Source organism: Lepidochelys kempii, chromosome 14 (assembly GCF_965140285.1).
Source record: "Lepidochelys kempii isolate rLepKem1 chromosome 14, rLepKem1.hap1, whole genome shotgun sequence".
Taxonomy (NCBI): domain Eukaryota; kingdom Metazoa; phylum Chordata; order Testudines; family Cheloniidae; genus Lepidochelys; species Lepidochelys kempii.
Genome location: NC_136393.1, coordinates 4051286 through 4069778, shown reverse-complemented (window position 1 = coordinate 4069778; position 18493 = coordinate 4051286). Strand labels below are relative to the sequence as shown.

The window sequence follows — 18493 nt, the reverse complement described above, 5'->3', positions numbered from 1 at the left end:
CTCTCAACACACTGGAAGACTGTTATCTGGTGTGTGCATACGCGCCATCTTCTTTTCTCAAGACTAAACATGCTCAGTGTTTTTAACCTTTCCTCATAGGTCTCATTTTCTAAACCATTTATTGTTTTTGTTGCTCTCCTCTGGACCCTCTGCAGTTTGTCCACATCTTTCCTAGAATTGGAGACGGTACTCCAGTGACAGAGCGAGTTCTCTCCTGCATCTTACAGAGGACACTCCTGTTAATACACCTCAGAATTATACTAGACTTTTCTGCAATTGCATTACACTCAATTCAATATTCAATCTAGAAAAGGAGTATTTATGCTCAAATAAATTGGTTAGTCTCTAAGGTGCTACAAGTCCTCCTTTTCTTTTTGCGAATACAGACTAACACAGTTGTTACTCTGAAACCTGTCAAATATTCAATCTGTGATCCACTACGATCCCCAGATCCTTTTCCACAGTACTACCGCATAGCCAGTTATTCCCCATTTTGCAGCTGGGCATTTGATTTTTCCTTCCTAAGAGTAGTCCTTTGCCCTGGTCTTTACTGAATTTCATCTTGCTGAATTCAGACCAATCCTCCAATTTGTCAAGGTCATTTTGAATTCTAATCCTGACATTAGCTTGTTGTCATCTGAAAATTTTAGAAGCACACTCTCCACTCCATTATCCAAATCATGAACAAAAATAACTGACGAGTACCAAAGCCAGGATTGACCCATGTGAGACACCACTGTGTACATCCCTCCACTGCAAACCACTGATAACTACTCTTTGAGTAGTCTTTCAACCAATTGTGCATCCACCTTATAGTAATTTTGTCTAGACCACAATTCCCTATTTGCTTATGAGAATGTCATTTGGGACTGTGTCAAAAGCCTTACTAAAATCACAATATATCACATCTAGTGCTTCCCCCCATTCGCTAGGCCAGTAACCTTTGTCAGAGAAGGGAATTAGGTTGGATTAGCATGATTTGTTCTTGATAAATCCATGCTGGCCATTTTTAACCTCTTTTCACCAGGGCTGGGTGCTCTGTCAGAAAGGAGATGGTTCAGTGGCCCCGTGGATGTGAGGATGAAATTAAATCAACGGAAAACTTCCTATCAGCAAGATCTACTCTGTTTGGGGAAGTCTCCCATGGGAAGTACTGAGAGGCTCATTGTTCAGTATGCAACTGGCTTGAACAGAGCACCGGGAAAGAAGCTGCAAGACACAACCTTGCACAAGCAAGAACCAAACCGGGCATCACTGGCCGTTTCTTCTGCTATGAAAATATAGAGTGAAGTGGCCAATGAACTGAAGATGCCTTAAAGCCTGTGAAACTTGCCAGCCTGTGTACAAGAGCCATCAGCAAGCAGACGGGAATGAATCCACTTTCCCTATTCTTATGGCCTGAGCGTCCGCCTATGGCGAAGAAGCATGCACTGGGCCACTGGGACATCTGAAGTCTCTCTCTAAGAGAAGTGGGATGGCTATCGCTTTAGACCCCAGCCCTCCAGGGGACCTTGTAGTCTTAACTTCCCACAGCTCATAAGATAATGGGCTGTTATGTAAGACAACCACAGCTGTCAAACTTTGTACTCTGAATGCTCTTTAAAACCAAAACTAAAAACGGGAAGATCGTAACATGAGCAGAGGGAAAAGCTCAGTGGAATTACATCGTCACTTTATGGCAAAGCATTGTTTCTCCAAGGAAAAGGACAGGTCAGTTTCTGCTCATTCCTGTCCCCAGTCTCCGATCCTACTGCCACTTAAGTCAATGGTAAAACTTCTATGGGCTTCAACATAGGCAGGACCAGGCTTCAGGGGGTAGATATTACACTCCTTCCTGCTATCTCTGCACCTCTAAACAAAAACGCCAAGCTGGATTTCCAACAACTGGCACTACCTGCTTGGAAGGAAAATCTATATTGTAGCGCGCCTTGGGGCAAGGACTGTCTTTGTGCTGTTTATGTACAATGCCCAGTCTAAAGGGGTCCTGGTCCACAAATAAATGAAAATCTTCTCTCTCTCCCATACCATATCTACCTCCTACAGTGGGATTCCCTGCCTGGAGGCACCCTGTCCTCAAGCCTCCCTTTCCGGCCTTGTTATGGTTACATGCTAGAACATAGGGTCATGGTATGGCAAAAGTGGAAAATCAGTGTCCTACAGCAGCATCTCAGTTATCTGAGTGCAAAGCACCTGGACAGAGCTACCTAAACCTCGCCTGACCTTTGCAAATAGCGAGTGTGGGACAACAATAACCAGATCAGCTCCACCTTGAAGTCCTCACTCAGGCAAAGCTTCCCTGGTGATCAGTGAAACCCTGAGCATGAGGACAAGACCCACCAGCCCAACCTCCGGGAAAGAATTCTCTGTAGTAACTCAGAGCCCTCCCCATCTAGGGTCCTACCTCCAGACATTGGAGATATTTGCTAATGGCAGTCATGGAGAGGCTGTACAGCCCATTGTAGGTGGTCTATGAACTTCAGTCTTGAGACAAGTTAGGTTTTCTGCCCCCACTGCTCCCCTTGGAAGGCTGATCCAGAGTTTCCTCTGATGGATAGAAACCTTTGCTAATTTCCAGCCTAAACATACAGATGGCCAGTTTATATCCCTTTCGTCGTGTGCCAACATTGGCCCTTAACGTAAATAACTCCTCGCCCTCCCTGTTGTTTATCGAGAGCAGGCGGACAAAGGTAGAGAAGATGGAAACTAAAGAGACCAGGATTCAGTTCCCTGCTCTGCTACAGAGCCCACGTGTGACCTTGGAGAAGTCACTTCATCTCTCCAGGTCTCAGATTCCCCATCTGCAGAATGGGGATAAGGGACATTCCTTTCTCTGCTGCAAGCTCTTTGGGGCAGGGGCCATCTCTTGTATGGTGTTTGTACAAGCTGACGTTCTATCACCAGGGCACGCAGACCTGGTCTGAGCACGGGTAGGTACCGGGGCGCTTACCATGGCCCTGAATGCACTCCTGCTCCCATCATTGCTGCCCCCAGTAGAGAGGAGCCAGAGGTAAACACCTGGTCAGAGTCACTGAGTAACCTCTGTTGCTGGGATCGGAGGAGGCTACGGGTATTGCTCCTCTATTCACAGCACATCCCTTGTTGGGGTTCTGGTTAGGGAGCCCTCATCCCTCCTATAAGTATGGCCAGCTTGGTTATCCACTCAGCTGACCCTCCGCCCTTCTATAGCGCCTTTCATACTAGTCGCTCAAAGCAAACATTCGAGCATCCAACCCCAATACGAACCTATAGGATAGGAAGTTTTAGTCCCACTTGGCAGACAGGAAAAAAGCAAGACAAAGCCAAGTTAAGTGACTTGCCCAAGGTCACTAAGCAAGCCTATGGCAGAGGCACAAATAAAACCCTGACTCCTATTTCCCTGCTCTGTGCTCCACAAGACATTGCCTTGGGATCAATCACACGTGCCAGTGGGAGATCCCATCCAATGCAATGTCTAACTGAAAGAAACCCAGGAGGCATCAATGGGCTAGTACCAAGGGAGTGAAAAGAAAAAACCACCACCACCACCCCACACGCAATTGTAAGTGAGTGGCTACCCACTGGAACTACGGGAACTACTGCTAGCCAGGGCGCAGGCAGAGACAGAACCGGGGGCTCAGCTTATCTTCTGCAATCCAAAAATACAGGGTGCTCTCAGACATGCAATGGGAGCTGTGCATGCAACAAAAAGCAGAGTCTGGCCCTTGTACGCTCATGCATGGCTTTAGAATGTCTCGGAAACAAAATAAATTTGGAGATGTTAATTAAATGCTCCGGAGCCAAGACTGAATGTTGTCCATAAATCCGCCGGGGCTGCTCTGAACCCGAGGATGAAGAGGAGGGAAGGGAGAGCGTGGAGACTGGCAGGAAAGGAAGCTGTGCATTTTAATACAAAGATGCCTCTGGCAGCCCAGCACCTTTGCTGGATGTGTCACAGTCACCAGAGGTGGCAGCATCTCCTGCCAGCCTGAGAACGAGCAGCAAACAAAGCCAGGAAGTGGAGGTGTTTTAATTTCTTAGCTCAATAACACAATGCCGGTGCAGCGGCAGGTGTGCGCCAGCCTTCCCTAGCAAAGATTGGGCTTCCCACAGCCAGACTCATGCGGGTTCAAAGAAGGCTGTGCCATGCACCAATTTTAACCGGGGAACCAAACCTTGCCCTGCCCATTATTTCTTGGATATGGCCCCCACTAACACGCTATTGGAGCATCTCAGAATGTTTAGTGTGTCTATCCTCACAACATCCCCAGGAGCTTGGGACTAGTTCCCTTTGACAGATGGGGAAACTGAGGCACAGAGCAGCCAAGCGACTCACCCAAGACCACAGAGAGAGTCCGGGAGTTGAATTCAGGTCTCCCAAGTCTTAGGCTAGCGCCCTAACCACTAAACCATCCTTCCTTAGCACCAGGATCCTCCATCTAACCAAAGACTGGGCACAACAATCTGCTGGAGAAGGACCACTCTATGGTAATGCAAACCTCCCTGCTGGGGGGGGGGGAAGAACATCTCTTCTTGTTAGCACCGGTGGTGTTTGTCCCATGGCAGCCCCCTCCAAAGCTCAATTCCAGGGTCCCTACTAATGGGACCTGGCAGGGTTTTAGTTTCACTTTGTCACCAGGGACAAGGAACAGCCACCATGCGAGGGGGGGGGCCCCCCTGTGATTTCATGCTTTGCCGGTGTAAGCACAGCAACTGGGCGATCCCAGCTCGGCCCATGGCTTCACTGCTAATGAGAGTGCGCTGTACATTGAGATGTCTCCCGTGCGCCGGAGACAAGACGCTGTCATTCTCACTTGGTGTAGCTAGCCAAAGTAAACCCCAGGTGACTTCACACAGGGTTGACCCTGACACTCGATACCAAGTTAAAAGCAGTCCTCCGTGCCCTGTCTCCAGCAGGATTTTCCATCACATTAGCGATCTCGATGCATTGTGAAAACACACCCATTTTTGCAGCGAAGACAGTCTGTTGCTAAGCAGCAGCACGGTACGTTGTCACCACCCCACAGGGCTGATGCGAGACCAGACCGTAGGCTTTTGCCGTGGTTTCATCGGGAGCAGCAATTTTAAGGATGTACCAAATTAGAGCCACAAGCCTTGCAAGGGAGGGAGAAGGGAGATCTCCATCAACAGAAGAAACCATGCAGGGTGGGGGGAAACACTCAAGAAAACGTTTCATCTGTCAAACTTTTCAGCAAGAAGGAACTTTGCCTCATTAAGGTGCCGATACCAAGAATGGGCCTCGCGCTTGGGTAGGCATCTCAGCTTTGCATGTTCCCAATGTGGTTTTATCCTGCCCTGAAAGGGAAGATTCAACACCAGATGAGTCAGGTGCTGTTTAAAGCTCTCCCCTTTTCTGAGGGCAGTGAACTGAACTCCAATGCAGCGAGGGAAGATGGAAAGTTGGGCCACCTGTGAAGCTGACTGTGTGTTTAGGTACGGTAAACTTCAGTGGGATTAGACAGCACTTCGCAGGCTCACGCCCTCGGAGCACACGATGTCTGGACCCCACATCAGATGCCCACCTCCAGGTTATTAGTTACCGTGGTGATAGGGTCTTAATCACTTCAGCCTTCAGTATACACAACCCTCCTGAGAGGTAGGGCAGTGCTATTATCCCCAGTTTGCAAGCGGGGAATTGAGACAGGGAGAGACTAAGTGACTTGCCCAACGTCAGGCAGGATGTTTGTGGCAGAGCAGGGAACTGAACCCTGGCTTCTCAAATCCCAGGCTGGTGCCTTAACCACTGGGCCGTCCTTCCTCAAGACTTGGAGCACACTGCCGTTTTCCTTGCAGAGGGGCATTGATAAAACAACAAAACCTCGTACTGAAGCTTTGTTAAAGACACTCCGGGACTCACAGGTGCTGAAACTAGGGGTGCGGCAGCACCCCCTGGTTGGAAGTGGTTTCCATCGTATACAGCGTTTAGAGTTTGGTTCAATGGTACTCAGCACCTGCACTATACAATACACTACACAAGTTGTTCCAACGCCCCTGCCAGGACCAAAGGCGAAACACAAAACCCCAGCTAGATGGGGCAAGAACATCTCAAGCATGACGTTCTATTCAGAAGCCCACGAGCGTCCCTTTGCAAAGCACAGGCATACATTTTCAAGAGTGACTCACTAGGGATTTTGGGTGCTCAATTCAAAACATCTTAAAAAGGGGCCTGATTTTCAGGAAGTGCCCAGCACCCACCTTCGGAAACACACCTGTTCTTGTCAGCACCAGGGGTGGTGTTTTTCCCATGGCAGCCCCCTCCAAAGCTCAATTCCAGGGTCCCTTTAGATGTCCCAAGTTAAGCACCCAAAAACCAAGAGCCATTTGCAGCCGTTTAGATCACGTACTGTGGGTTCTTCAAAAGGGCAGCGGATTCAGGCTTTACTCATACCAGGACTGAACGTTCCACTGGTCTGAAGCGACATACAGACCAAGACCAGTCAATCATGAATAGGTCGGAATATGAACAAGAGGCTGCTCAGCAGCTCTCCAACACCACTTTCTACAAGCCATTACCCTGTGATCCCACTGACAGTTACCAAAAGCAACTACAGCATTTGCTCAAGAAACTTCCTGAAAAAGCACAAGATCAAATCCGCACAGACACACCCCTGGATCCCCGACCTGGGATATTCTATCTACTACCCAAGATCCATAAACCTGGAAATCCTGGGCGCCCCATCATCTCAGGCATTGGCACCCTGACAGCAGGATTGTCTGGCTATGTAGACTCCCTCCTCAGGCCCTACGCTACCAGCACTCCCAGCTACCTTCGAGACACCACTGACTTCCTGAGGAAACTTCAATCCATCGGTGATCTTCCTGATAACACCATCCTGGCCACTATGGATGTAGAAACCCTCTATACCAACATTCCACACAAAGATGGACTTCAAGCCGTCAAGAACACTATCCCCGATAATGTCACGGCTAAGCTGGTGGCTGAACTTTGTCCTTACCCATAACTATTTTACATTTGGGGACAATGTATACCTTCAGATCAGCGGCACTGCTATGGGTACCCGCAGGGCCCCACAGTATGCCAACATTTTTATGGCTGATTTAGAACAACGCTTCCTCAGCTCTCGTCCCCTAAAGCCCCTACTCTACTTGTGCTATATTGATGACATCTTCATCATCTGGACCCATGGAAAAGCAGCCCTTGAGGAATTCTACCATGATTTCAACAACTTCCATCCCACCACCAACCTCAGCCTGGTCCAGTCCACACAAGAGATACACTTCCTGGACACTACACTGCTAATAAACAATGGTCACATAAACACCACCCTATACCGGAAACCTACTGACCGCTATTCCTACCTACATGCCTCCAGCTTTCACCCTGACCACGCCACACGATCCATCGTCTACAGCCAAGCTCTGCGATACAACCGCATTTGCTCCAACCCCTCAAACAGTGACAAACACCCACAAGATCTCTATCAAGCATTCTTACAACTACACTACCCACCTGCGGAAGTGAAGAAACAGATTGATAGAGCCAGAAGAGTTCCCAGAAGTTACCTACTACAGGACAGGCCTAACAAAGAAAATAACAGAACGCCACTAGCCGTCACCTTCAGCCCCCAACTAAAACCCCTCCAATGCATTATTAAGGATCTACAACCTATCCTAAAGGATGACCCAACACTCTCACAAATCTTGGGAGACAGGCCAGTCCTTGCCTACAGACAGCCCCCCAAACCTGAAGCGAATACTCATCAACAACCACATACCACACAACAGAACCACTAACCAAGGAACTTATCCTTGCAACAAAGCCCGTTGCCAACTGTGCCCACATATCTATTCAGGGGACACCATCACAGGGCCTAATAACATCAGCCACACTATCAGAGGCTCGTTCACCTGCACATCCACCAATGTGATATATGCCATCATGTGCCAGCAATGCCCCTCTGCCATGTACATTGGTCAAACTGGACAGTCTCTACGTAAAAGAATAAATGGACACAAATCAGATGTCAAGAATTGTAACATTCATAAACCAGTCGGAGAACACTTCAATCTTTCTGGTCACGCAATCACAGACATGAAGGTCGCTATCTTAAAACAAAAAACTTCAAATCCAGACTCCAGCGAGAAACTGCTGAATTGGAATTCATTTGCAAATTGGATACCATTAATTTAGGCTTAAATAGGGACTGGGAGTGGCTAAGTCATTACGCAAGGTAGCCTATTTCCCCTTGTTTTTTCCTACCCCTCCCCCCCCCAGACATTCTGGTTAAACTTCGATTTAAACTTGGAGAGTGGTCAGTTTGGATGAGCTATTGCCAGCAGGAGAGTGAGTTTGTGTGTGTGTGTGTGTCCCCGGGAAAAGGGGGGGGGGGTGTGAGAAAGCCTGGATTTGTGCTGGACATGGCCCACCTTGATTACCATGCACATTGTAGGGAGAGTGGTCACTTTGGATGAGCTATTACCAGCAGGATAGTGAGTTTGTGTGTGTGGTTTTTGGATGGGGGTGAGAGAACCTGGATTTGTGCAGGAAATGACCCACCTTGATTATCATGCACATTGTGTAGATAGTTGTCACTTTGGATGAGCTATTACCAGCAGGAGAGTGAGTTTGTGTGTGGGGTGGTGGAGGGTGAGAAAACCTGGATTTGTGCTGGAAATGGCCCAACTTGATGATCACTTTAGATAAGCTATTACCAGCAGGACAGTGGGGTGGGAGGAGGTATTGTTTCATGATCTCTGTGTGTATATAAAGTCTGCTGCAGTTTCCACAGTATGCATCCGATGAAGTGAGCTGTAGCTCACGAAAGCTCATGCTCAAATAAATTGGTTAGTCTCTAAGGTGCCACAAGTACTCCTTTTCTTTTTGCAAATACAGACTAACACAGCTGTTACTCTGAAACCAGTCTAGAAGCGTTCCTCTGAACCAAAAGACCAGTGACAAGAACCAAGAGGACCAGAAATTATCATAGCGTTGAAAAGCTGGCAATGCACGGCCAAAAAGACAACGCGATGGACCATTATCAAGAATTTGAGTTCTTTGCACGTAATTTGGATCCCCAGTTACGAATCTTCACTTCAAAACCCAGAGATTGAGGGTGTCTGAAGGCAAAACAGAGAGAATAAATAAATAATAATAAAGACGTTTTAAAAAAGCTAGCTTCTGCCTCTCTTCCCTCCATCCGCTGAACAAAACGCAGTGGAGGCCAAAGCTCAAAGCAATTTTCAAGGCACTCCACTTCACACATCATGTTGCTTTAGCACAGAAAGTCAAGGTCAGCATCTCATCTGCGTCTCTGGAGAGAGGCACTCTTTAGCTCTTCCATCCTTATGGATGCAGAAAGCTATTCTCCCAGCACCTGGTGCATGTCTGCATGCGGAAGAGGTTTGCGTATAGACATGGGCTGGGTACAGTAGTGCAATCACCCTATGACACTCCATCACATTATTTACCCATGGATTTAACCCCAGGGCATGCCAGGGAGCCCAGTTTAGAGCGGAGATAGCAGGAATCCCAGCAAAGCAGGAGAAACTATTCTGACTAACGGAACAAACACCAGCCTGTTGGTAAAGCAATTTCTCTCAGGGTTGATTGTGAGCAATGGGGCTGGCCCTGCTGGTTTGTTATTGTAGGGTTGTTCAATCACAACCAGCAGTTCACTGCTTTTGCGCTTGCTTTTTAATGGGCAAGCTTTTGCTGTGGAAAGAGGCTTTGTATATAACAAGAAGCAAAACAGACTTCCTCTGCGCCTTGGCTGCAAGAGACACCGACAACTTATTCGCAACCTGCAATCAAAGGGAGAAACAAGGGTTTAGCAGAAACATATTTAACGATCAAAATAATCCAAGACCGGCGCAGTGTCACAGTAACAGCAACCTAAAGAAACAGCTTTTGAAGGGGGATTAAGAAATAGCAAAATTCTCTACCCATGGCCTTTTATAAGTCTGTTTTCCCATCCTATTTTGTACAGGAAGGAATTAATCTCTTTCTGTATTGCTCCTTTGGTCACTTAACGAAGCAGGTCAAGGTTGGATAGGAGCAGTGAATAGCCTTTCTTGCTCCAGCTAGTCCACATACCACAAAGCTTGTGGCATTTGCTATCCGCAATGAAGAGTTCACAGCCTGGCTTATTAACAAGCAGCACAGTGGAATTCAGTCCGGCTTCCAGCCGTGTTCCCGCCAGTTCATTTCCCTCTAGGTTCCATGCAAGCCACCTGGTGCTCAGAAAACACTGGTTTCAAAGCCCTGCACGCAGCATGCTAAGATTAATTATTCCTGCCCAAGCTTGATGCCGACACAAAGAGGCGAGGTCCAGGGGAAGTTTCTAACTGATTCGGAAAGGTTAGAGTGTCGTGTCATTAGGGATTCAAAAGAATGCCCACGGTAACTCACAGCTGATTTGTAACTGCTGGATGCATCTCAAAAGGCATCTGGTCTCACGCTCACATAACCCTCAGCCCCACTTTGCTCTTATTCTGCACCCTGTCTAGGTCCAGGAAACCACAAGAGCAGCTGCTTTTATACAGAAGAATCATCCTTTCAATAAAAGGTAGGACTCGGAGGCAGGAAATGGTCCCATCCCCGGCTCTGCCACAGACTCCCTGTGTGACCGCGAGCATGTAACTCAGTACCTCTGTGCCTCAGTTTTCCCATCTGCATAATGGGGAGAATTAACACTTGTGAGGCTTAGTTTACTAAGGTATATAAAGCACTTTCAGATCCTGAGACACAAGGTGCTAGCTGGGGCAGAGCATTTTTGCCCGCCAGCACAAAACGATCCCAGCTCCATGGACCCCCTCCACTCTGCCCCCCTCCACTTCTCCCGAGAGAGGAGGACTCGGAACAGCATCCCGCACCAAACACAGGACGTCCACCCATCCAAAACTAAAGGCAACTCCAGCAGAAGCTCCAACTCAAATCAGCTGTGCTGCCTAGGGAACTGCTCCAGAGCTGCGCAGATCATCAGGCCAGGCTCCCGTTCTTCAGGAGCCAGCTGTGGGGGAAAAATCCCCAGAAGAAAATCCAACCTAAAATGCAAGTGAATTCTATCACCCAGGGGCACTGTGCAACAAAACCATCTCCAGCAATAAACAGCTGCACAACACTAGACGTTTCAGAGGAACTGGGCTGAGAACAGCCTTTGGAGGAAGTTATTTTGCTCTTTTACCAGACACACACAGCCATCTGATACAGATTTTGCAGGAAAAGGTATACACAGACATTAAGGAATACGTTTTCATCACAACATTTGGGGCTTTAGCCACACCACTGCCCTCTATAGCAGGGGTTCTCAAACTGGGGGTCGTGAGATTATTAAGTGGGGGTGACGAGTACATACCTCCCAACTAGTAAGTCTGCTGTGAAAAGTGATATTAACATACAAATATCACTTTTAAATATAAATGTGTTTTTAACTCCTAAGGGGGAGTTGCACTCTGAGGCTTACTGTGTGAAAGGGGTGGCCAGTACAAAAAGTTTGAGAACCACTGCCCTACAGCCTCCATGGACCGACAGCATGCACACAGCTCCCACCCTGGGACAGCTCTACCCACGGATAGATTACTCCGTAGAGGTCTACGATGCTGTGTTTTGCACCTTCCTCTGAAGCATCTGGTACGGACCTCTCTCAGTATCAGGGTAGCAGCCAACACAGATCCAGAGTGGCAAATGCTACGTTGCCCAATATCAAGCATCTTGCTTTGTTTCTAAAATTGCTATATCCAGCCCAGTCCGAATCTGGAGGTTTTCTAAACAGACAGGGCCAGGCCAGCTTTCTTGCTAATCTTGGGAGCACCCGGAGGAAGTTTTTGGGCACGCTGGTGTGTGAACACCCAAGCATCGCAAGCCAATGAGTTCAGATTCCATCCGTCATGGACAAACCCCTCACGGTGATAACCGACTGTCCAGCCCACTAGCAAAGACAAAGCTGGGAGCACACTCCTTGCGTGTTTCATCTGATCGGAAACCAGATCTCTAGCACTGCCGGGAGGCCACCTCATGACCGGTTTAAGTTGCCAGTCCTCCCATGAGTCTTTCCATAATTGCCAGAGAGCTGGCATCCGGAGATGCCAACCAACAGCAGCTACCCAACCATCATCCCGTTGCTGTTAGTTTCATTCTACAGACCTACGAGACTAGGAGACGGGCCCCAACTTGTGCCGATACCAGCATTTGGCGGTCTGGTTGACGCGGCTAATGGCCAGCACTTGGACACAGTAGCAAGCCAGTGAACCCACGAGGCAGTCACTCTAAATAAACCGACACTGCAGCGATATTTGAAGGGGATGCTGGGCCCAGTCTCACATCAGGAGGCTGCTGGCAGCAGCTCCGTTTCTTCAGCATCTATTTAACCACCAAGGCTGGTGAATTTGGTACATGTGACTGAAGAACTGGATGGTGCACCCCTAAAGCAATGGGACCCCCAGTTCAGTTCATTCGGTGACAGGAGAACAGGGCTCTCAGCCTAGCTGCTGCTGGGCATTTACTTAGGTCACGTCTGGTGAGTCTGACAGTGAGCACCGTGACCGTGTTCAGCCAGGGAACAGAAATATCCAGGCCAAGACAGCTCTGGAGGATCCCCAGGCGAATGCAGAAGGAACTGCTGCAGGACGGGGCGGGAGGGGGCTAGGCAGCTCTAGGCTGAACAGCATCAGCAGAGCTCGACTAAGACGGTAATCTGCGGATCAGGATGGAGGCGTACTGTCGGACCGATCAAGAGCGCAGCTCGGGAATAGCAGAAGGTGCTGGGGCTCAGGAATGAGGAGCATAAGCAGAGCCAACAAAGGATGTGCCCAGCACCTGGGTGCATCATGTTTTCATAGGTGAAAAACATGACTAGCAAGATTCAGCTCAGCATGCGAGCAGAAAGGCTGGGGGCAGAGTTAGAGAACAGGACACACACTGCCCTTGAGCGACCACCCCTCCCATCCCCAGACAAAGGACTGCTGCAAGACGAGACCCTTCGAAGTGTATTATTTCTATTAGTGTAACCCAAAGGAGTCCCGGTCACTGACCAGGACCCCAGCGTGCCAGGCGCTGTACAAACACTAAAAGAGACACTCCCTGTCCCAAGAAAGGAGAAGAAATCTCAGATGCCACCTTTGAAAAACAAAGGCAAACCAACCAACTTTAGCCCAGCCATTCTATCCCACTCAGACGAACAATGACCACAAAAACAACCCTGCACATCCGTCTCCTGCAGCAGCCGTTCTTCACATGCAGCCCGGGGGGGGAGCTAGCTGGAGACACACACAGCACTGGCTCTCCTCCTTGTTTCTGACTGCTACGTCTCATCTAAGGGGAGCTAACAATACATTTGACACTTTCCCATCCAAGTAAGTTGCGGCGGTTGCCACAGAGAGGTCCCATTACCGCCCAGGAAGAGCGGGGAGGGGTTCGCAGGATGGCAGATGGGGCAAGAGACAATGCAGCCGTTAACAAACCCGGAAGGGTACGAGAGGCCACGCGCGACAGCTGGAGAGGAGAGGCAGATACACGGAGGAGACGACGCTGCTGCAGCCAACAGCTCATCAGGACGCAGGAGTGCTGAGAGACGTGAGGATATCATCTCTGTTAAAAGACATTAAACAGACCAATGGGGCCCAGCAATTCCTCCATCCCCCCTACACTTGCACAGAAATGCTCCTTTCAGGAGGTTAATGTCCTGGCACGGCGGCTCTCAGAGTTCTGCAGAGTTGGCCACATTTTAAGACCGAAGGGAAATCCGGCAGGCGGCTCCTCTTCTGCAGTCCCACAGCAACTTTGTGGCAACTACAGCATCTAGCAACCTGGAGCAGCAGCGTCAGGAAAGCACCTCATGGATTTCCAACTGGGCTCAGCATGCTTTACCAGCGGGAAATGAGGGGTCACCCCGGCCTGGCTGGCTGCAGACCACCAGCAAGCAGTGAACAAGTCACAGTTCGGAAACCTCAGTCCAACAGTACAGCACGGCTCAGCACAGGCAAGCAACAAATTAAACCCAACCCTGTCCTGTATGGCACTTTGGCAATTCGGGCCCACTAATGCCAACCGGAAACCTGGACAATTGGGTTTCTTTGTTTGCGCAGCACGCTCCACCGAGAGGGCCAGGCCAGCAATCAGAGCTTTCTAGGGTAGTTTTAGCTGTTAGCAACGTTATTAACTGCTGCAGGAAAAACAAAGAAGCCAGAAATCCACTGCTGACAGGTGAATGGGCTTCCAGTTTGCCTCGAGCACAGATGGGCATTTGCCGTACTCCAGGAGTTGCTGACACATACAGAATACACACTCAATCAACCAGCATCTGTATGTTTTGCCGAGCCATTTAGCCATCGTTCACCCACACCTGCCTGATTAGAACAATGATACAGAGGTGCGGTTTAGAGGGACAAGCCAAGAGGTTCTGAACTAAGGCCAAAACTCTAGCCACCTGCCACCTTATTATGCTACTGGCTAGGAACACGGACCCCAAAGCATTCTGGGAGAGAACTGAACAAGAAACAGTGCCCAGTGCTGGGTGGCCACAGAGCCAGACTTGAAAAAGTAACACTTTCACACCCACAATGCACTGCAACAGAGCATCTTGACCTCCTTTCCTGTGCCAGACATCAGGGCCAGGAGCCAAAGCGTTCCTCCCGGGCTTTTCACCATTGCCACACGCCTCCTGGAAAGGGGCATGTACCTTGCAAGCTGGGCAGCACCTCAGCCTGGCTCAGACACAGCAGCGCTCCAAAGGAAGTGGGAAATGGCCAGCCAGTTTCCTCTAAGTACTGAGAGCCAGACACATTTCTACATCGGTTGCTCAGCCGCCCATGTACATTCAAGCTCCCAGAAGACAAGCCAGTGATTTACCAATTCAGAATACAAGATACAAGCTCACCCGAATCCTCTGGAGGTTTTCCACCAGCCTGCCCTGATGCAGTTTAAGCCAGCTCTTCAACACATCCCCTGAATTACCGCGTGCCTTGCAGGAATACAGTCTCCTAATAAGCATTCAGTTTACATGAGGCTGTTGATCTAGGCCCGAATCATGTAAAGGCTCAACTGCCCCCTGCGGACTTCAAGCACCTGAGCTCGCTGGGTTACTCAGAGACCAAGTGAGCCACACGCATCAGTCTCCGCAGGATCAGGGTTCTTTTGCTTTTCCTATCCAGAGGAGGAAGCTGTAAGGGGCACAATTCAGAAAATCCAGACGAGCAGCACTGAACGTGAAGACCACACCCACCACAGGTGAAAAATCCTGCTTTGTGCCAGACGGACACCTGCATCTGCCCTCGCTGCACCACCTCTAACCTCACCTAGGAGGCACCGGGACAGGACTTGAATCTTTCTCAAACCTGTTCCCCAGTGTGCAGGAGGCGCTGGGAGGGGGTGGGAGGAGTTGATCATCAGGGCCAGCAGACCCCCTGGAGTACCCTCGGTTCCCCAGCGTGCAGGAGGCGCTGGGAGGGAGGGAGAGGAGCGGGGACAGGGGTGCGCTTGTGGGAGGGGGTGGAAAGAGATGGAGAAGAGGAGGGGCAGAGGTAGAGCGGGGGCAGAAGAGGTGGGGTAGGGTGGGGCCTGTGGCTGAGTGGGGAGTTTGGGGGTCCACAAAATCTTTTAAATCAAAATAGGGGCCCTCAGGTTGCAAAAGTTTGGAACCGCTGCTTTACCAGATTCCTCCCCTGCCTCACGTAGCCCTAATTAGATCTTGGACACACACCAGAAACATCCATGCAATGACACAGCCAGATGAAGCATGGGGGTGGTTTAGGAGAGTACGTGCAGCAGATGACGAGCAGAATGAGGATGCCCCAGTGGGTGCTGTACTTACCCCAGCAGCAAAGCCCAGGCTTCCATCTAGGATTCGCCTCTGAAAATTAAAACAGAGCATTTAATTTTCCAACTGCTAAAAGAAGCAAGGTGCAACAGCTTACAGCATGAGAGCAGCGCTGAGGGGAGTTCGCAGCTCTGGCCCTGATTCTAAGATCCTCATATGCTGCCATTACTGCAGTATTTGAGTGCCGCCCAATCTTTAATGTACAAGACATCCCTGGGAAGTAGTGCAACTATCCCCACTTTACAGATGGGAAACTGAGGCACAGAGGCACGAAGTGATTTTCCCAGTGTCACAGGGTCTCTGGTAGAGCAGGGAACTTGGGTCCCCTGGGCCCCAGGCTGGCACCCTAACCGCTAGGTGCTCCTTCCTCTCAAGCATGTGCCTAACTTCTCAGGGTTAATTTTAAGCACATGCTTAAGTCCCATTTTGGCTTCAGTGAGTCTTTAGCACCTTCCTAGGTACTGCCCTGCTATATAAAGGGGGACCTAAGAACGGACTTAAAGTTTAGGCTGTGCTTTGCCTCTGCCAGGTGAGCGCCTTGTCTGCAGTTCTTCAGTTTTCTCTCAAGTTTGGTTTCTATCCAGAAACTGCTGAAACCAGAATATCAGTCAACTGACTGCACAGCCTCTCAATTATTCAGGGTTGCCCGCTGCCTAGCTCACTCACAGCGTGATTCTCCCTTCCTCAAGGGGAAAAAAGTACTATACTACTGCTAAGGGACTCTCCCTTCAAAACCAGGCTTCTGAATAAGTCATCCAAGAAGAGCTTCAATAAGAAAGAGGCTGGGAAAGCAGGATGAAAGCCGAAGGAAACACTGACACAGGCCTGCCGCTTTCCAGAAGGCGGCTTCGGAGACAAAGGGCCACAGCAGAGTCTCCGCTTGTTCAACCCCGGAGTCCGGAACTGACCCAAGTTCCGAATAAAGTCACCGTCCATCACAGATGTAAAAGCAGCAGAGAAGAATCCACTCCAGCTGCAGACCTAAGCCGCCTGCTCACCCCTTGCTCCCAAAAGCTTGAGAAAGCAGCCGGTCCTTGCAGGATGCTGTGATGGTGAATGGATCTGGGCCATTCCAGAGTCGAGACTCCCAGACTGAAAACACCTCGCATCAGAGAGCCAAGCAGGGATCTTTCCTTCTCATGCACCATCGCCAGCAATGTAGGCCACTCAGTTACACCCAGCAACTAAACTTTGCCAAGGAGCTGGAACTTGGTCAACAATATCACTGCTGATTCATGAGTCAGAACAGAATCCAGCTCCCTCTCTCACAGCTGCACTGGCTCCAGAGGGCCAGCAGGAGTATGAGCTACTTTTTATAATTAAAACATGCTCTCCTGCTTGTGCATACACAGGGAGGGAGACCTGTTGAGGAAGAAACTGTCTTTCCACATCCCATTTCCTGAGAAGAACCACATTCGATGGCTTTACAGTTGTAATCTAACACCGATCTTCCTCCCTCCCCTCCCCCCACCATTCCTCCCCCCCACCCCACCCCACAGAGGAAAATAAATGCAAAAGATTTTTGCTTGTGGGGCATAAATGCATAGGTACGCATCTGAGAGCTGGATTTACGAGGGAGCAGGGGTTGGAAGGAGACTCCCTCCAACATCATAAAATGCAAATTAAGACTCCCCTCTTCCCATCCATAAGTCAGAGCCATACAGGCAGAATCAGGGCCTAATTATTTTGTATTGATCACACAGAAATCTTGTCTGGAAGGAGGAATGAGTTTTCAGAACTGAACGGCAACACCCACCTGGCCACTGGAAAATACAAAGACTAGCGCAGAGCCAGCAGCTGTCAGCCCCCAGGTAAATAAAGTCCCGAGCAGCGCCTGGACCACCGGACTGCAGTTTTGGATCATGCTGAACACACTCGGGTTTTACTGGCCTAAAAGAGATTTGGTACATTAGGAAAGAGACAGCGGCAACATAAAAACTCAGGCATTACAGAGGACAAGACATCCCTTCCCTGTTATCAACAGCAGCTCCTTAGGGCCTGGTTCTCAGAAGGGCTAAGTCCCTGTTGCTCTCTACAGAGCTGTAGGTCCTCAGCACTTCTGAAAAAACAAGCCCTTCTATTACTAACGACAGCTGTCGCTTACATCGAGTACCCAGGAGGCTTGCCTGCATTTCACTCCGCATCAACAACGAACCTCCTCTGGTCCGTTTCACTGTTGTGTATGAACCTTTTCTGGTTCAGGCAGGCTGGCAGAATGTCAGCGTTTGGGGGGTTGAAATCCTGCCATTGGCACACCTGAGCCCATGTAGCTCCTCACAGACTATGATGGTGATCCAATCCAAGGCAGGATCAAGGCCCACAAAGGTTTGTCAACGTGTGGAGTGATTTAAAAAGAAAAACCAAGCGTTACAGTCCTAGCAGTGTTGATATTTTAGAAAGTTTCAAAAAACAAGTGAAAAGCAAGTACCATTTCAATCCTACCCCCACAAGCAGTTTCCTACATCCACCTTTGGTCTTCCCACTTCCCTTTCTAGCCCTTTTTCCATTCACCCCTCAAAAATGAGAAGCAAGATGCAATTCAGTCTGCACACCCTCCTCACCCTGAGCAAAAGAATGCATTCGCTCTTTTCCATTACACTTGGACTGCACCAGAGAAGTGTCTGCTTACGCCACTCCAAAGCGCGCACACCACTTTCCACGTACTTTTGCCGAAAACAGTTTTACCCCACGTCAGCATTTTGAATATTCGTGCACTCACAGCA

The 18493-nt window shown here is 49.3% G+C and overlaps 1 protein-coding gene across 9 annotated transcripts in view; it reads right to left on the bottom strand.

The window, feature by feature from the left end:
- The window catches only part of SLC39A11 (solute carrier family 39 member 11), a 404617-nt gene that overhangs the window by 384752 nt on the left and 1372 nt on the right, over positions 1-18493 (bottom strand). For 6 of the 9 annotated variants that reach the window (XR_012154971.1, XM_073312119.2, XM_073312120.2 and 3 more), the window contains 2 exons: positions 17527-17660; positions 15765-15803 (listed from right to left, as the gene is read on the bottom strand). Coding sequence is in view for 8 of the 9 variants with exons in the window: in XM_073312119.2 (XP_073168220.1) it covers positions 15765-15803; positions 17527-17634 (147 nt within the window). In the remaining variant the exon portion in view is untranslated. Of the gene's footprint in view, positions 1-15764; positions 15804-17526; positions 17661-17874; positions 18052-18493 lie in introns of all 9 variants that reach the window. The other 3 variants (XM_073312114.2, XM_073312115.2, XM_078848845.1) reach the window with 2 other exon arrangements.